This window comes from Chiroxiphia lanceolata, chromosome Z (genome assembly GCF_009829145.1).
Source record: "Chiroxiphia lanceolata isolate bChiLan1 chromosome Z, bChiLan1.pri, whole genome shotgun sequence".
NCBI lineage: Eukaryota > Metazoa > Chordata > Aves > Passeriformes > Pipridae > Chiroxiphia > Chiroxiphia lanceolata.
This window is the reverse complement of record NC_045671.1, coordinates 18,683,147-18,699,928: the sequence shown is the minus strand read 5'-3', so window position 1 is coordinate 18,699,928 and position 16,782 is coordinate 18,683,147. Positions and strand designations below refer to the sequence as shown.

Sequence of the window (16,782 nt, the reverse complement as noted above, 5' to 3'; positions counted from 1 at the left end):
GATTTAAAGATACTAATGTGGATTTATTTCCTGTTGAGTATTAAGGTAAGTTCACATGTAACAAGTGGCAGAGAATTCTCTGTCTAGGTTTCTGAAGTTGTGTTTGGAGGACTTGAACTTTTCTTTGAAATTTTGAAATTAAAAGGGAAGTTAGAGTGCTTACTATTTTCAATTTATTGAAAGTCTTAGATATCTTGTATCTCATTCCCATCATCCCCAAAATAATACAGGAAGTGATAATGTCTGTTATTTTTGGAAGTTGATAAAAATAGTAGGATTTTCATTTCTTTGATTTTTCATTCTGAATGCGCATGTTTCAGAAAGAAGTTTAAACAACTAATAGTCATTGAGTGGGATCCTGGGTATATGGTTACAATGTAATGTTCAAATGGTTGTGTGACATCATTAGCAGTTTTTGTAGGAGAAATCCTGTGTTGTGTTCTGGTTTCCAAACATTAACAACAAGGTTTCCAGAGTACTGCTTAGTAGTTTTACTGTTGAGTAGAGTACATCTTGCCCTGTCGTGGAATAGGTTGAATTGCTGACAGTTATGAAACAAGAAAGTGTTCAGCAGGTATCTCCTGTTGAAGCCTTGGATATCTGTGGTGGCCTGAATTTCAGACTGCATATTCTTCCCATTGCAATCATGGGAGCTGATGTAGTGCACTTCTCAAAATCAGACCACTTCTGAAGGGTGCAGTATACTGCCCTAAATGACTTTAACCTAAAGATGTGTATTAAAATGGGATTAATCTCTTTGGAGAGCCAGAGGAGTAGCAGAAAGTGTGTTAACTTCTCAGCAGCTTCCCTGTTCAGCCTTGTGCATGACTCTCTTCCCAGTTTCTCATGTTCCTCACATGATCAGTGCCTTTCCCGATATGAACTTTTCCCTCATAATTTGCCTTCTTACTCAAATGATACATCTTTTTTTAGCTGCTACTTTTCTGCTTTCCAGTTAATTAAGTTCTGCTTTACTGTGGTGTGATTTCAAAATATTTATTAATTTACTGTTCTGGGTAAGGATCTAAGGGATGTGGTGAGATCCAAGTCACAACTCTTTTATTCCTATATTTAAAAAGTTACGTTCAACTTTCTAAGCATTGTGTTCTGTTGTTACAAAAGGGAAGAGTAAACAAACATTGCTTGTGTTTTGTTTCTTTTCTACCCAGTGTCAAAGCAAGCTAATGCTTCTAGGAATAGAAACACTGCTACAAGCAGATACCAAGGTAAGACAGTTGTTTGGGTTTTTTTATTTTTCACTAAGTACTTTGTTTTCTGTAAAGACCATCGTTGGAAGGGACCTTAAAGATCATCTATTTTCAGCACCCCTGGCATAGGCAGGGATACTTTCACTAGATCAGGTTACTCAAAACCCTGGTCTGGAACCCTTCTAGGATGGGGCATCCGCAGTTTCTCTGGGCAACCTGCTCCAGTGTCTCTGCACTCTCACAGTAAAAAAATTCTTCCTAATATCTAATCTAAACCTGTCCTCTCTCGGCTTAAGGCCATTGCCCCTTGCCCTATCACTACAATTCTCATGTAAGTAGTCCCTCTCCAGCTTTCTTTTAGGCCTGCAAATACCATTCAGGTAGTGCAAGGCTGAACAATGTCAACTCTCCTAGCCTCTCTTCGGAGGAGGAGAGATGTTGCAGCACTTCAGGTGGGGTCTCACCAGAGTGGAGTAGAGGGGCAGAATCCCCTCTCTCAACCTGCTGGCCACACTGCTTTTGGTGCAGCCCAGGACATGGTTGTCTTTCTGGGCTGCAAGAGCACATTGCTGGGTCATATCCAACTTTCCATCCACCAGGATCCCCAGGTCTTTCTTGACAGGGCTACTTGCAATCCATTCATTCCCCAGCCTGTATTGATACCAGGGCTTGCCCTGACCCCAGGTACAGGACCTTGTGTGTGGTCTTGTTGAACTTTATATTTTGCACAGGCCCAGCCATCCAGGTCCCTCCGGATGGCATCCCTTCCCTCCAGCATGTTGGCTGCATCACAGAGCTTGGTGTCAGCAAACTTGCTGAGGCAGCACTCGATCCCACTGTCCACATTGCCAGCAAAGATGTTATACAGTGCTGGTCTCTAAAACAACACCTGAGGATTGCCACTCATCACTGGTCTTTGCCTGAACATTGAACTGTTGACTGCCCTCTGACAGTAACCATCCAGCCAGTTCCTTACGCACCGAGTGATCTGTCTGTCAAATCTGTGTCTGTCCAGTTGAGTGACAAGGATGTCGTGCAGGACAGTGTCAAATGCTTTGCACAAGTCCAGGTAGATTAAATCAGTAGCTCTGCCCTTATCCACCAATGCTGTAATCCTGTTATAGGAGGCCACCAAATTTGTCAGGCACAATTTGCCCTTAGTGAAGTCACGTTGCCTAACACCAATCACCTTCTCATCTTCCACGTGCTTCAGCATATTTTACAGGAGGATCTGCTCCATGATCTTGCTCAGCACAGAGGTGAGACTGACAAATCTGTAGTTCCCTGGATCTTTCTTTTTCTGTTTCTAAAAATAAGGGTTATGTGTACCCTTTTACATTCAGAAACTTCAGCAGACTGCTGTGACTTTTCAAATATGATGGATGGTGGCTTTGCCGCTTCATTTGCCAGTTCCCTTAGGACCCTCAGTGCATCTGTGGTGGGTTTGACCCTGTTTTACCACCAGGTGCCCACTAAAGCTGCTTATCCCTCCTCAGCTGGACATTGGAAAGGAAATATAACTGAAGCCTCATGGGTCAAGATAAGGACAGATTTACTAACTTTGAAGCACACAACTGATGAATTATTAACATAGGCAGCAAAATGGAGAGGTGTGTAACTTCAATACCTATTTGGACTATTTCCTAATTAGTGCCTATGTAATTTCTTCTTGAAAAGTGTCATTCTGATACTCTCCACCATAGTATACTTCTGGACATGTTGTCCAACTGTGGGATGAGCAAGTTCAGCCATGAAGGAGAAGTCAGGATGTGAAGTATTTGTCATTGCTTCTAGTAGCTCCTCTTTAGTTGTAGTCATTGCAAAGAAAATTAGGGGGAAAATGCCAGCTCTGACTCCTTCTCATTTCCCCGTTTTGAAAAAATAATATAAATGGTTTTGATCCCTGCAAGTGATTTTAAAATATTTTGAAGGAATAAGTGTTCTATTGTCGTAGATGCTCTTCTGTTTTCTACTGTATGAACTTATTAATTTAACTTCTGTCCTGTTCTACCTCATTTTACACCAGTGCAACTTAACACTTTAAGAGATGCTTCTTTTCTTGTTACACAGCTTGCCTTGTTAATGCTGCAATGGAAAGCTTTAACAGTAGATTATCAAGAGTGCCATGAGAGAAGTCCTGAAAGTAAGTAACTGTTTCCCTACAAAGGATGCTGATGGTGTTTTCGTACTACATAAAAATTAAATATTTCACACAGTAGCGTGTATGTTTCATTTCTTTATTCTTTTTGCACTTCAGCTCTAAGTTGACTTAAAAGTGATTTCCTCTGTAACCTAATCTTATAATTCTGCACAAATAAATGCATGATTTATGCCACCATTCATCATTCAGTTAAGTGGAAACATAACTGTTAGCAAATCTAACAAAATAACGAAAGTCCATTATGCTGTTACCCTCCTTCATGTTCTTCTCTGTGTGATTGTTTCTTCTCCATCTTTCATTTGTGTTTCCTTTTTAGAACAGAACTGCTTAGTCAAATAATATTGTCTTCATCTTGTCTTTTAAGAATCCATTACATTTTTTTAATCTTTGCAAGCATTGCTAATAAGCTAACAATAATTTGCCCAGGTATAGTTTTAACCATACCTCCTCTGATTATTTTTTTACTAATACTTCACAAAAATACGTTGTATTATGATGTATTAGTTGAAACTTTGGAATAGACCTTTAGTGTTAAGCCCATTACACCATAATAAAATACCTGTTTTGGATTTAACAGAGATTTGAGATTTCAGCTCAAGATAAGATGGTAAAAGACACTAGAGTTTTATTTTAACAAAACAGAAATCCAGGACACTTACTGATTCTGCGAAGCACAAACCACAAGTGATTTTTAAAATTTGTTAAGCATTATCAGTTAAAAGGTATAAATTCCTCAGTTCTTCAAAAATTTCTTTTTACATAAGCATCAGTGCTGATTGATTTCACTCTCTTCCAAGGCTGATGTGGCCAGAGACTGGAAATAAAACCATTCAAAACTGAAGTGCGAGTAAAGTAATGTGTTTTCAGATGTCCCATTTGGAGACTCTTAAAACAGTTCACACTACACTGTCATTAGTATACTGGTAGCACTCACTGTTAGGTCTCCTGTCAAGGACCTATTAGCACCTGTCAACCCAGTAAAACTTACCAGTTAGTCTTTAAATTAATACATTGGCTCATCTGAATATTTTTAAGCCAGAAGAGGCTTGGTTTTTTAGTGTTTACAAAATGATAGGAATGTGTTTTAGACAGCCCATGGTGAATTCCAATGTTTTGTCATTTGGCCAAATGGAAATGCCTTCTGAGATCAACATTAGAGGCAGTTCTCCAGCTTCTTTCAAAGTCCGTGTACTTGCTGCATATCATGAGAGAAGCTGGGAAAAAATAGTTTTTCTTTCTTATAAATAGATACTTTTGCCCTATTAGAATAAATTAGTAGTTCAGCTTTGTAAGCCTGTCTCCAAGAATTGTCAGCCTCAAATACTTCTGAGAGGTATGTAGACCAAAAGCGTATGGCATTGAATGAATTTAGGATGTACTGGTTCCCTGCTGCTATTCATGAAAAAGATGCTGGCTTAAAGCAAATTAATTGAAAGCACTTAGTTTTTATCTGGGTGAAATACCTGGGATTGTTAAATTTCCTTACTAAAATATGTATATTAAACTTTTAAGCTATTGGCTTAAAAATATCCTTAGGGCTTGACCTATTTTTTTGGCTTACTTGCTTTGTTGAACTATTCTTACTTGTTCCCAGACTATAATATTTATTATTAATTTTTTAATAGAGAAATTATCTATGCATATTGTAATGCAAATAATACTTTGCAGCCACAGCTTTGCCTTTTTGGCTACCTTTCCAAGGGAACTAAAAAGAAATTGCTGCTAAGAATTTGAATATGTATAGTTATAATGCTTGTATGAAGATGAGTCTACTTTGCTTAGTTGTCTGGCCATCTTGGCTTTTTTCTATCTACTGTTTGTCTTGAATTACTTAATTGAAAGCATTATCTGAAATTATCTAAATGAAAATAGCAGAAATACTGATTTCATACAATTTACTAATAGAGCATGAATGTCAGGCTGTCTTGTTACTTTGGTTTCTGCTTTTAATAGTCGCCAGTTAATTTCCTGTAAATGAGGGCCTGTCAGCATTTCAATTTTAAATCTTATTTTCAGAGGTTATAACTTGGCAGTTCTACATTTTTTTGAGCACAATATTGGCAAACAGACTTGAGTTCACAATGCAAATTTTATTTTTGTGAAGCTTTTACTTTAGTCTCTTGTTCTTTCTCCATTTCTGCTGCTATTTATGTAGCTCTAGATCTGCTAAATCAGCTGAATTTAAACTTTTTAAAAAGCATTTGGCTTATAAAAATAGAATTTAACTCTCACCTTTGCAAACTAAGGAAATGAAAGCAATTGTGTTTTAAACCGTATAAAACAGTCATGGTCTCTGCATAATTTCTATTTTTCTTTGCAAAATAACAGTATTCTGCCAAATGCCGTTTTGTTTTGTTTTAATAGGAGTTTCTGTAAACATGTGCATGGTAGTGGCTTTTACTTTCCTAGCATCTGGTAGTATTTTGCTTAGTAATTGTGCTATGTGTCACTAGACAGTTCTGTCTGACATTTGATTTTTGCAAGTGTAGTGATTCTACAACTGAAAAAGCTTTAACTGTTAGTAGATAAAACAACCAGTGACTTTACAATGGCAGCTGTAAATGCGTTGCCCCAGTGTCTCAGATCGACATTGTTCCTGCACTAAATTACAGTTAGTGGTTCTTTCCCAGGAAGATGTGGCCTTCTATTCTCATACTCACTCAATATGAATTGAACAAGAAGCACGAACTCAGGATTAGGTATCTAAAAGTGAGGAAGTGTTAGAAGCCAGTAGTAGAGATTGATAATAATTGATAAGTGAGGGCTTACAATAATCATGTCAGCAGGAAGTTGCAGGAGGAAGAGTTGTATGGGTTTCTTCAAATACACCAGTTAATGGGAATAAAAGTTTACCAATGAGTTTTATCATGGGTTGTAGGATATTCATGTAATTAAAGAAGTATTGTTCTAATAATAGCACAGACCACTACTTCCTGCAGCTCTTAAGCTTAATTTGGCAGTGTACTAGTCAAATTTTGTGTCAATATTTAGAAACAGTAATTGCCTAAGTAAAAGGGATTTTACTGGGGCATGTAATTTTGCGTATTTTTAACTCATTAATTTTTCTGATTTTCATCTCAGAACAAACACCGCTTTTAAAACTATTCATCTAAGGCTTCTCAAAATTTGTTGAGGTAAAAATTGTAACATGACAAAAAAAGTACTTTTCTAAATTTATGAAATCAAGAGTATGTATTTAGGAGATGTTTAGTGCTTTCAGGAAAGGGGTAAGGATTTTCCTTTTTGTTAAAGGAAAAGCTTTTATTTAAATAATTATTTTTACGATTAAGAGATTTGAAGCCCAAACTTTCACCAAAAAATCCCTGTCATATTAAGATTCAAATCTGTTAGAGCAGCTTTCATGTCTCCTGTTAGTATGTTCAAATAGTTCACTTTCAAAAAAAGTCATACTTGTATACAGATGGTCTAAGTTGACATGGAAGTGAGAATTGACTGGAGTGCACTGAAGGCTGTAAAATACAACAGTTCATTTTTTATTCTGAAAATCCATGATCCATAAATCACTGCATTTTGCAGAAGCATTCTGGGGAAACATTTCCATATTCTTAAATTGTACCATGCTTTCCCTTAAGTACTCTTGTTGCTCAGTGTTAGATTTAGAATATTGATATTGCTAGGCCTTTCATCTCCCTACATGTAGCTGTTCTTGTGAACAGAAGGGATGGGGACATGCTTTCTAAGTTCTTAAAAATAGTAGGGTTTATAGTCCTGGTGAAGCATTTGGAGGCTGTTTAACATGGAGTTGGAAGACTGGTGAAGTCTGATTGCCCACACTGGTAAAGTATATTGAAATGTGATGTACAGTCATTATGTACCTATGCCTGTATACCTGGGGCTAGTTCAGAGGCATTATAACTGCACTGTATAACAGAGGCATTAACACTGCACTTTTTTCAGTCTAGTTTAAATTGCTGAATCATGTTAGTAGGTTAGTCCAGCAGGACACCACAAAATAAGGTTAAATTGGTGCTGACAGCCAAACCGGGTTTTTAGAGGCTACACAAGTTTCTCTCTAGCTGGGCTGCTTTTCAGTATAAGTAAGTCTTTATCATTCAGTGAAAAAAATCCACCAATTCATTTTATTTTTCAGCAATTTCTACCAATCCAGATTTATTGTTAGAATTAGGAAAAGAGGAGGTAAGTCTTTTTGTTTGTTAAGAGATAATAAACTTTTGCTGGGGAAAAAAAAGAACAACTATATAAAATTGCTGCATTTTCCTATGACTGTTCTTGGGATGGACTACTGCTAAGATATATTTTCCTTCAGGCATTTCCCCTGTATTGTAACTACTAAAATTTTCTAGTTGTAATGAATGAGCTTTTAAACTGACTTACTGCACAAGTCAGTGAGTAAGTAACACACAATAAACGGTATTTTGCCCCTGTCCAACCATCCAAATCCACCACTAAACCCTGTCCCTAAGTCCCTCACAGGATTGTGTCCAGGTGGCTTTTGAATATTTCCAGACAAGGAGACTCCACAGCCTTTCTAGGCAGCCTGTTACAGTGCTCACCCTCCATTAAAGTAATTTTTCCTCATTTTCAGATGGAACTTCCTGTGTTCCAAGTTTGTGCTTGTTGCCCCTTGTCTTATCATTGGGCACCACTCAAAAGAGCCTCACCCCATCCTCTGTCACCTGCCCTTAAGATAGGTTTCCTTATGCCTTCCTGAGTAAGAAATCCATACCTGAGGCTTGACCTCAGGTTTCCCACAAAAGTCTCAGACGTCCAGAACCTTAACATAATTTAATAATGGTGCAATAATAACAAAATAACAGCTCAAAGGTTGCCTCTGAGGAGAGACCCAAAACTTTTATACCTTTTATACCTTTATACCCTGAGCTTTTATACCTTTTTGGTCTAAACCCTGGAAAATCAGGGAGTCATCAGTTCCTGGGGAGACTCAGTGTCCAGGTCTCCTGGCAGGCCCACAGGTCCCTGGGCCCTTTGTTATGCAAGGGGTCAGCAGTTCATGGCATCTTGGCTCAGGCTTTGGCTCCAGCCCACCAGGGGCTCAACCAGCAGCTCACACTGCAGCTGTACACCTGCACTGAATGTATTCCTGAACATGTATTCCTTACCCATTCTGTAATGAATGACCCAGCCCAGTGAGAGTACACTGTTCCCTAGATTCAGCAGTGCCTATAGCTTCTGGCTGCAGTAGTTTTATTTCTCCTTCTTTCCTCTCCCAGATATGTCCATAGCATCAAGGACATTTAAATCATGGAAGCCATTAGTCTCTTTTGCAGCATCTTTGTTTTCTATACTTTTTATGTTAGTGCAGTTAGCATGGATTCATTCTTGCAAGCAGTTGCAGTGATTCAGACAATACAGCCCTGGTGCTGTAGACATTTCCTCCTCAGTCATTCATCAGCTGAGCAGTTCATGTGTGTGCTCCATAATCTGCTTCAGGTAAAATTAACAGTGTTGGTTTGCAAAGTTTCAATAAAACACTAATGAGCAACTGGTGACAGTAACGTTTTGAAGAGCCTCTTGCATTTTAAACTGGATTCTAAAATAGTGTGTCGCACTATAGCCTTATTTCTTAAGAATTTGCAGATCATTTTGGCATTCTGTATCAGATTTAGAGATGTAGCCTTACATAGAATGCATGCTACAGACTGGGCTACCTGCAAACTGTAGTTTCATTTTTACTTTTTTATAGTTGCAGAAAGTAAAGAATGATCTTGAAAAGGTGCTATCAGCAGTTTGTTCAAAGAATAAACAACTAGAAGAAGATCTGGAAAGGTAATATAATAATTTGGAATTTAGAATGCTGTTAAGCTTTTTTTTTTTGACCGCCCAGAAGAACTATTTTTCTGTTGTGGCATTTATTGTTTTTCATGTTTCAAAGAGAACAGCAGTGGTATGAGGAACAGGAACAGATGCTAAATACTCTTAACAGAATTGAAGAAGAGACAAAACCCCAAGTTGAACAACTTTACAAAACAAGGTATTTCTACACTGTTCAGTTTTTATATTGAAGAATTCAAATATCAACAGGAGCAAATGAACTAACAAACTCATAAAACATACTCCTTGTTTTGCTAAATAGTTCAAATAATTGCTCAGTAATCCAGATTTGAAACATGGAAAATATTGCTACTATGTTCTGTCATTCAAGATGTTGCATTTATAAGAACTGAATATGAGGGGGTTTTTTTACTTATGAGGAACTTTTAAATTATTTTATTTGATTTCTTACTCTATTGTTATGTTTTCACTATTTGGAAATTAGAGGATTGGAGGAACTGCACAATAAAATGTTGCAATTAAAGACATATAAGAAAGAACTCTTGAGTGCACTGGGTGAATTCCTGGATGAACATTTTCCCCTTCCACAGGATAGTGGAAGTGCCATAAAGAGGGTAAGATTTTTCTATGACTATTAAATTTAAAATGTTCAATTTCTATTTAAGTAAATGCAGTATCTGTTTAAAGTCACTAGCATAGAATCTGCAGTTATATTTTGAAATAAATATAGTTCTTGCAGACGATCCTTTAGGTTTAATTTATATATTTCAGGTTCATTTATATTATTTAAGGGTGTTTCTAGCTGGATATTTTCTTTTCTTAATGCATAATACTGTATTGTATTTCCTACTGAACTGCAAGCTGTGCCAAATTCGAAAATGGTGGGAGGTTCAATCCAAATTGACCTATTCTCTTTTTTACTCAGCTAGGGAAGTGGATTCCTGTTTTCCTTGGCAAAGCAAATTTTAATTGTCTAACAGTGGTTTTAGAACAATAAGGACACGTGTTTATAATTACAGACTGGTTTAGAATGTTAACCATCAGATTTTGTTCAGGCAAATTGGGCCAAAAATTATCTCAAAACTTTAGGGAAAATAGGCAGCCAGAGAGTATTTTGCATAATAAATTCAAAGTCTGCAGTAAAAATAAAACTATTACTCTAGTATTTGATAGATACAAAAAAGCTGAAAAGTAAAGGCAGGGGCTTGATTTTGATTTCAGGCATACTTAAGATGACAGAAACAGAAAGGATTCTTTCATCCAGTTCCCTGTTATTTCAGACAACCACAAAATATAATTCCTTTAATATTATCATTGAGCTCCATTTTAAACCAGATAATTTTTATTACTACTGCTTCTACTGGGGTTTTTTAGCACCTCAGTACTCTGGTTAGAAACTCTCATAGCTTCCAGTCTAAATTTATCCATGTCTAACACAGATCCATGTATTCTTACACCATTTTTCTTAGAATAGTCTTTTTTTTTTCTTGTGTTTATTCCTCCTGATGCATTTTTAGACAGCAATCTTATACCTTCTCTTTCTTCGTTTTGCTGTTTGAACTAGCAACACTTCTGTGTTCTTCTTACGTAAGACTATTTTTCAATTCCCTGGCTTATCCTACTAATACCCATTTTCTATATTTGTTTTCACTTGGATTGTTCTTTTTGGAACCTGGTAAAAACCAATATTATGAACAAAACTACTAGCTCACATCCATCACCAAAGCAACTAATTACACCCTTGTCTCTTTCTATCTGTTGTTTGCAACTGAGAAAGCTTTTAGTTAAAAAAAATCTTGATTTTGCACATAGGTATTTTGTATCTTCTGCATATAAAAATACTAAGTGGAGATTTCAAGACACGATGATCTTTTTCAATGTATTATTCAAACATCTTATTTTGTTTCATCTTAGTTTTTCTGCATACTGCCTTCGTTTCCCACTATTAGTAAATATGACACATTTTGCTCTCAGTCTCTCCAATGTAGAGACAAGGATGTCATGCTTTGCACAAGTCTGGGTAGGTGACATTAGTTGCTCTTCCGTTCTTCAGCAACACTATAACTCCATCATAAAAGGCCACCAAATTTATTGGGTGCAGTTGGTCTTCAATGAAGGCATGTTAGCTGTCACCAATCACTTTTACTAAAACAAAAAGTTTATTTTGAATAATTTCAGCACAAGGTTTTATCTTTCCTTAGTTTAACTTTTATTTATGCATTTCCTGAACTCTTAAACACAGTTTGTTTTCTGACATGTCTTTTTCTTTCTTTTCACTCCTTGTGAATTCAGTTTCTTCTATATTGTTTGACTCATTTGGGTCTCAGTGGCTTAACTACAGGTCCCCCTTAAACTGCACTTTGTGGAAACATCTTATGTTCGCAGTAGTCCTGTAGGAGAAAAATACGTGGGGCTGACATTTGTAGGACACAGCTGCAGAGTAGTGTGAACTGCTAGAAGCCTTGCTGGTCTAGTTCCACCCTTCTTTCAGCAGGCACATGCATCTGGGATTGGGAGTGCGAGTGAAGACTGGGTCACAGCAGCCCAGATTAGCTTCCCTTGCTGTAGTCCAACACCTTTAATATAGGTAGTGACTGTGGTAAGAATCAGTTTGCATTTTAAATCTTGGATAAAAAAATGACTTTTTTTTTTTTTTCAAGAGAAGAATATGAAAAGTTATAAGTTGAGGAATATTCTTTATGCGAATCTATCTGACAAAAGGGAGAAGAAGGTGCCTTTCAGGTTAAATAACTAAATGCTGCGCATCCTGCTTAAATTGACTTTATAATCATTAATTAATTAAAGGTACTTATTGTATCGGTGACAAAATATATAAGTAAAATAATTTTACAAAGTATACAATGTGTATGATAAACCTAGCAAAATATGTTTGCTAGTTCTGTGAGAGTGCAAACCTCTTCACACTAATATCCTTAGGATATTATTCTTTGTATACAATCAATTTTAATAAATGCTGAAGCCATAATCTGATTTCAGCTTTGATACATGAATATTCAACCCACTACCTTAAGTTACAAAGTAGTATTTTTGACCAGGGAAATAAAACAGCCAAGGCTGTGAAGTATCCTTATGCTTGCTCTAAGGAACATTTTTCACTTAGTGTAAGTTCTATTTCCTCAGCCAAGTATCAAGATAAAGGCACAAAGATAGGCATTATTGAGCCTCCATGGTTTGCAGCATTGCCATGGAGCAGGCAGTGTGTCCCCCTTCTGCCTCTGAAGGTGATAATATTACAAAGTGTGACTGAAAAAAGGTGCCAGAACTTGCCTTTTACAAGTTTTTCTTTCTTGCTTGTATTCTTCTTCTGTTCCAGAAGTTCCTATAAGGTCCAGCACAGCTATTAATATCTTAGGACTTAATTGACATATTCAGTAGCAATGCTGAGTAAGCAGGTGCCAGTGCTGCATTACCTCCTTAATTTTTTGAAAGTGAAGTGGAAGGGTAAAAAGGATGAAACTGAAAAATTAAAGAATCAGGTTCACCATGCAACAGCGCAAGCAGATCCAGTAGCATTGCTACCTAAGGAATCTCTATTGGTGTATAGACAAATGGCTTGATTTGCTTGCTACAAAGGAAAACAAGTAATTTTTTAATAATATTTTGTCATCACCTTCCCTCTCCCCCCAATTTTTGATTATTGTATTTCTTAAGCTTGTTCATTTTTCAAAATTGAATTTAAAGTAAGAGTGAGTTCATTGGCAAGTCATGAAAAAATATTAAGGCACTATGAAATGAAGTCTTGAGTTTTGTGAAATTTGTATTGTAAATATTTATCCAAAGCTCATGAAAAACATTTTTTCCCTAACATATTCATATTCATAGAAGGTTCTGCACTATACTACATTATAAATGTGATGTACTTGGTTTTATTTAAACATAAACACAAACAGAAACATGATCGTTTAAGATTAATCTCTTTTAATAATTAAAAAAATGTTACATTTGAAGTGTAGGATTTTGAACTGGTTTTAAAACTAGTTTTAAATACTACCTTGTATTTCTGTCATGACTAAATATAAGTAAAAGTTTTCATCTGTTGTGCACTATGCAACCAAATAATTGTGTGATTATTTTCATTTGTCAATGAAAACCTTACTTGAGGTTTTGTTAATTTGGCTGTGGGGATGTTTATCTTTCCAGAACTTTTCTTCAGAGCCAGCTGTAGAACTGCTAGCATTGCAAGACATTTTAGAGGTAAGATAGTTTTATTATGTAGAGATTTGGAGGATTTTTCAATACTCAGATCATATAATAATAATAACAGTAGCAATAAAGTGGTATGCATTTATTAATATTACTAAGATGAATGACAGTATCTGGCATTTGGTTAAGATAGTTAATGTAGAATATTTAAGAATTTTACATCTTTAAGAAGGCTTCAGGGAGACCTCATTGCAACCTTCCAGTACTAAAAGGGGGCCTGTAAAAAAGAGAGAGAGCAACTTTTTATACAGGTAGATAGTGATAGGACAAGGAGGAATGGTTTTAAACTGAAAGAAGAGATATTCAGATAAGTCAGTTTTCTATTTTAATTCCTATCAAAATAAACCCCCAATTTTTACAAGAGCCTTGGCAATAGTCTTCAGTTTAAGCTGGAGTGTGGTTATCTCTTATTTCTTGATTTTATAATGTTTAGTTTAAAGAAGTTTTATGCGTCTTAGTGGCTTCATATTAGGAGAGAAAAATACAGTGCTTAACAAAAAAATTGGTCCATTTCACACTATATTTTGTACTGTTTCAATAAAAATTTTTCTGAACTTAATGCAATAACAGTTATAGAAGGACCAGTTCATGTGTAATCTCAGAAGGACCAACTAATATGTAGTCTCATATGAGGAAACTGGTCCAGTTAATGCATTTCTAATTTATAAGTGCTTTGTGTGAATTTTTAATTACAGTTCAATCTATGAATTTGAATTACAAAGCATAATTTTCCTTCTTGCCTTAAATGTAGCATTTGAAGTGAAGTTTCTTATTCCTCCTCTATCCTTTCTCTTCAAACAGTTCAAAGTATCTGTGTATATAAAATGTCCCTGGGGGAAAAAGTTTTTTTGTGAAGCACAACGTGATGGATAAAAACTTTCTGGTACTAAGATGCTGTTATCTGATCACTATGACACTGTTGTACTTTAGTTTAAAACCCAGGCTTTGTGCTTGCATCATCAAAATAATTTTACATGCTTCAGATATCTGAGCATACCTATTAATGTCAAATCAGGCAGAGCTTGAAAACAGATCAGAATTTAGAATTGGCACAGTTTCTCGTGGAATTAGAATTTTAAAGTTCTTCTAATGCTTAAAAATTGCCCTTCATATTTTATGTTATTGTTAATCTCCTTAAAATGTGAACACATCCAAATAATGCCTGATTTCCATTTGGAGGAACATACTACTTTGAAGAATTCAGCTTTGTTTTTAATTTTAACTTGTCTTGGCCTAAAGTGTCAATGTCCCTTATCTTTATTTTCTGGGAGGTTTTTATTTGTGAGTGATGTGGTTCTAGCTTAAAGTCCCTGTTAAATTTGAAAAGTGTTTTTTACATACAGATATAAACGTTACAGCCTAAAGGCTATTTTGGAATATCAGATGACAGAAGAGACTAAGTAAAAATTCATCTCAAATAATGCATTTGGAGTAAATTCTCATAATTGGGTCAAATAACTACAAAACTGGAACAATTCTTCTGAATGTTCTGAGGAGCAGTTGTGTATTTGAAGTTTGTTTTTTTTAAATAGCAACAAGTGAAAAAAGAATATAGTCCGGTAGCAAGGATTTTGAGTTTGTCTTTAGCAATAAGGGGCAGACAATATTTTGTACTTACTGAAGTTGGGAAAGCATAACATTTAGAACCTCTGAGTGGAAAGATTAAATATCTGGGATCAATAGAGAGAGCACCATGGGATGGGTAAGATTACTTAATCTGTAATGTGTGCAATATTCCTGATGAGCAATATTATGAGGGCATAAACACTGTCTCCATGAACTGAAAATGTGTGTCAAAACTGATTTTGTTTTTAACTCTATTAACAAATTCTCTATTTAGATAAGGAATTTAGTCTATATTTATTCTCAATAAAAGGAGAATTCTGGTTCTAATTTTTACATAAAAAATGATGCAATGAAGTTAATTGGAAGTTCTTTGCTTCTACTTTGAACAGGTCTTGTATTTCTCCTGTGGTCAGTATTTTTTATATTGCCTACATTACAGGAATTTGTATAAATTTCGTTAAAGGAGATAAAAATCTAGCTGTTTGTTTATTTCCTAAATCTTATCCTTTTGGTCTTCCAGATTCTGATAAATAAATTAATGGCCACACCACATGAACCTTACGTAACAATCAATGAGTCGTTTTGGCCACCTTACATTGAGCTGCTGCTGCGATTTGGAATGGCCCTGAGACATCCAGAAGATCCAAACAGAATGCGCCTAGAAGCTTTTCACAAATAGTGTGACCTACATATGTACTTAAAAACAAAACAACACCAGTACTCTTAATCTGGGGATAGGATCTACTTAGGCATCATAATAGATTTCTTTTATATCGTCAATCACTTCTTGTTGGATGATTTTTTTCTATTTTATTGAAGAGTGTGAAATATGGCAAAAGAAAAAAGTCTCTTGAAAAAAAAAAATCTCTTTAACTGCTTAACTTCTCAACTTTACCTGCTTAAGTTGGCCTTCTGTTTTATAACAAGATTTGCATTGTGGAATTTGTATTTCAGCTGCTTTTATAAGACACAGATTCAGGTAATAGACAATGTAAAGATGTTTAACAGTCCTTTTTACTTTAAAAATCATACTTTATATATTACTTCCGTGTTTTAGATTTTTTAGATTGCCTGAAGTCTTCTTAATTTCCTTTAGTATTTTGCTGTATGCTGAAGATGCAAAATTCAGAGTAACACAGCTCCCCCTGTACATGGCCTTGAAGACATTTGGAACTAACAGAGAAGTATCTGCTCAAGAATGTGCCTTTGCAAACAAATGTATTGCCTTCGAGATAAACAGTTGGGAAAGCTGAAACATCTTTCTGTGCAAAGTGCTGCCGAGGCTGAGTGTGCAACTTTACCTCTGCATGCTTCCCACGTGACCCATATTGTGTTATGCTATGTTTCCTAACAGTATCTGTCTTCGCTTTTTCAGATCTAGTTTGTCAAGGCTTGTAATAGGTCTCTGTTCTGTTGTTTGCTACAGCTTCTAAGTTATGTCAGTTGAGGGCTTCTTTCTGACTCAGTGGTGTTATTCTGTGTAATCCTGGTCTTTTCTGTAGCAATTGTTATTGTGGACTTTGAGTACAACAATTCTGCTTCTGCATATCTGTAGTGACTATACACTAGAAAATTAAAGTATGTCTTTTATTAACCAGACTGCCATTTATTGATATAGGAACTTTAATGATTTTTCAGTAGATAGAAAACTAAAGGGTTGTATACTATCACAGAATGGTTTTAATGTCATAGGTTTTATAGAATGGTTTTGGTATGATTTTGTGATGAGTTTTAAAGATAATCTAAGGACGCATGGGAGAGGAAGGGGGAACCAATCTAATACAAGTTCCAGTGCAATTGCCTTTTTTAGAACAATTAAATGTTAAATAAAAAAATTATTACATCTTG

At 35.8% G+C, this 16,782-nt stretch overlaps 1 protein-coding gene across 4 annotated transcripts in view; it reads left to right on the top strand.

Moving 5' to 3' along the window:
• The window catches only part of CENPK (centromere protein K), a 20,806-nt gene extending 4,024 nt beyond the window's left edge, over nt 1–16,782 (top strand). The window contains exons 3-11 of one of the 4 annotated variants that reach the window (XM_032675510.1): nt 1,170–1,226; nt 3,279–3,351; nt 7,481–7,527; nt 9,056–9,138; nt 9,245–9,343; nt 9,629–9,758; nt 11,636–11,692; nt 13,306–13,359; nt 15,455–16,782. In XM_032675510.1, the coding sequence (XP_032531401.1) occupies nt 1,170–1,226; nt 3,279–3,351; nt 7,481–7,527; nt 9,056–9,138; nt 9,245–9,343; nt 9,629–9,758; nt 11,636–11,692; nt 13,306–13,359; nt 15,455–15,613 (759 nt within the window). In that variant the 3' untranslated portion in view covers nt 15,614–16,782. The remainder of the gene's footprint in view (nt 1–1,169; nt 1,227–3,278; nt 3,352–7,480; nt 7,528–9,055; nt 9,139–9,244; nt 9,344–9,628; nt 9,759–11,635; nt 11,693–13,305; nt 13,360–15,454) is intronic. The other 3 variants (XM_032675508.1, XM_032675507.1, XM_032675509.1) reach the window with 3 other exon arrangements.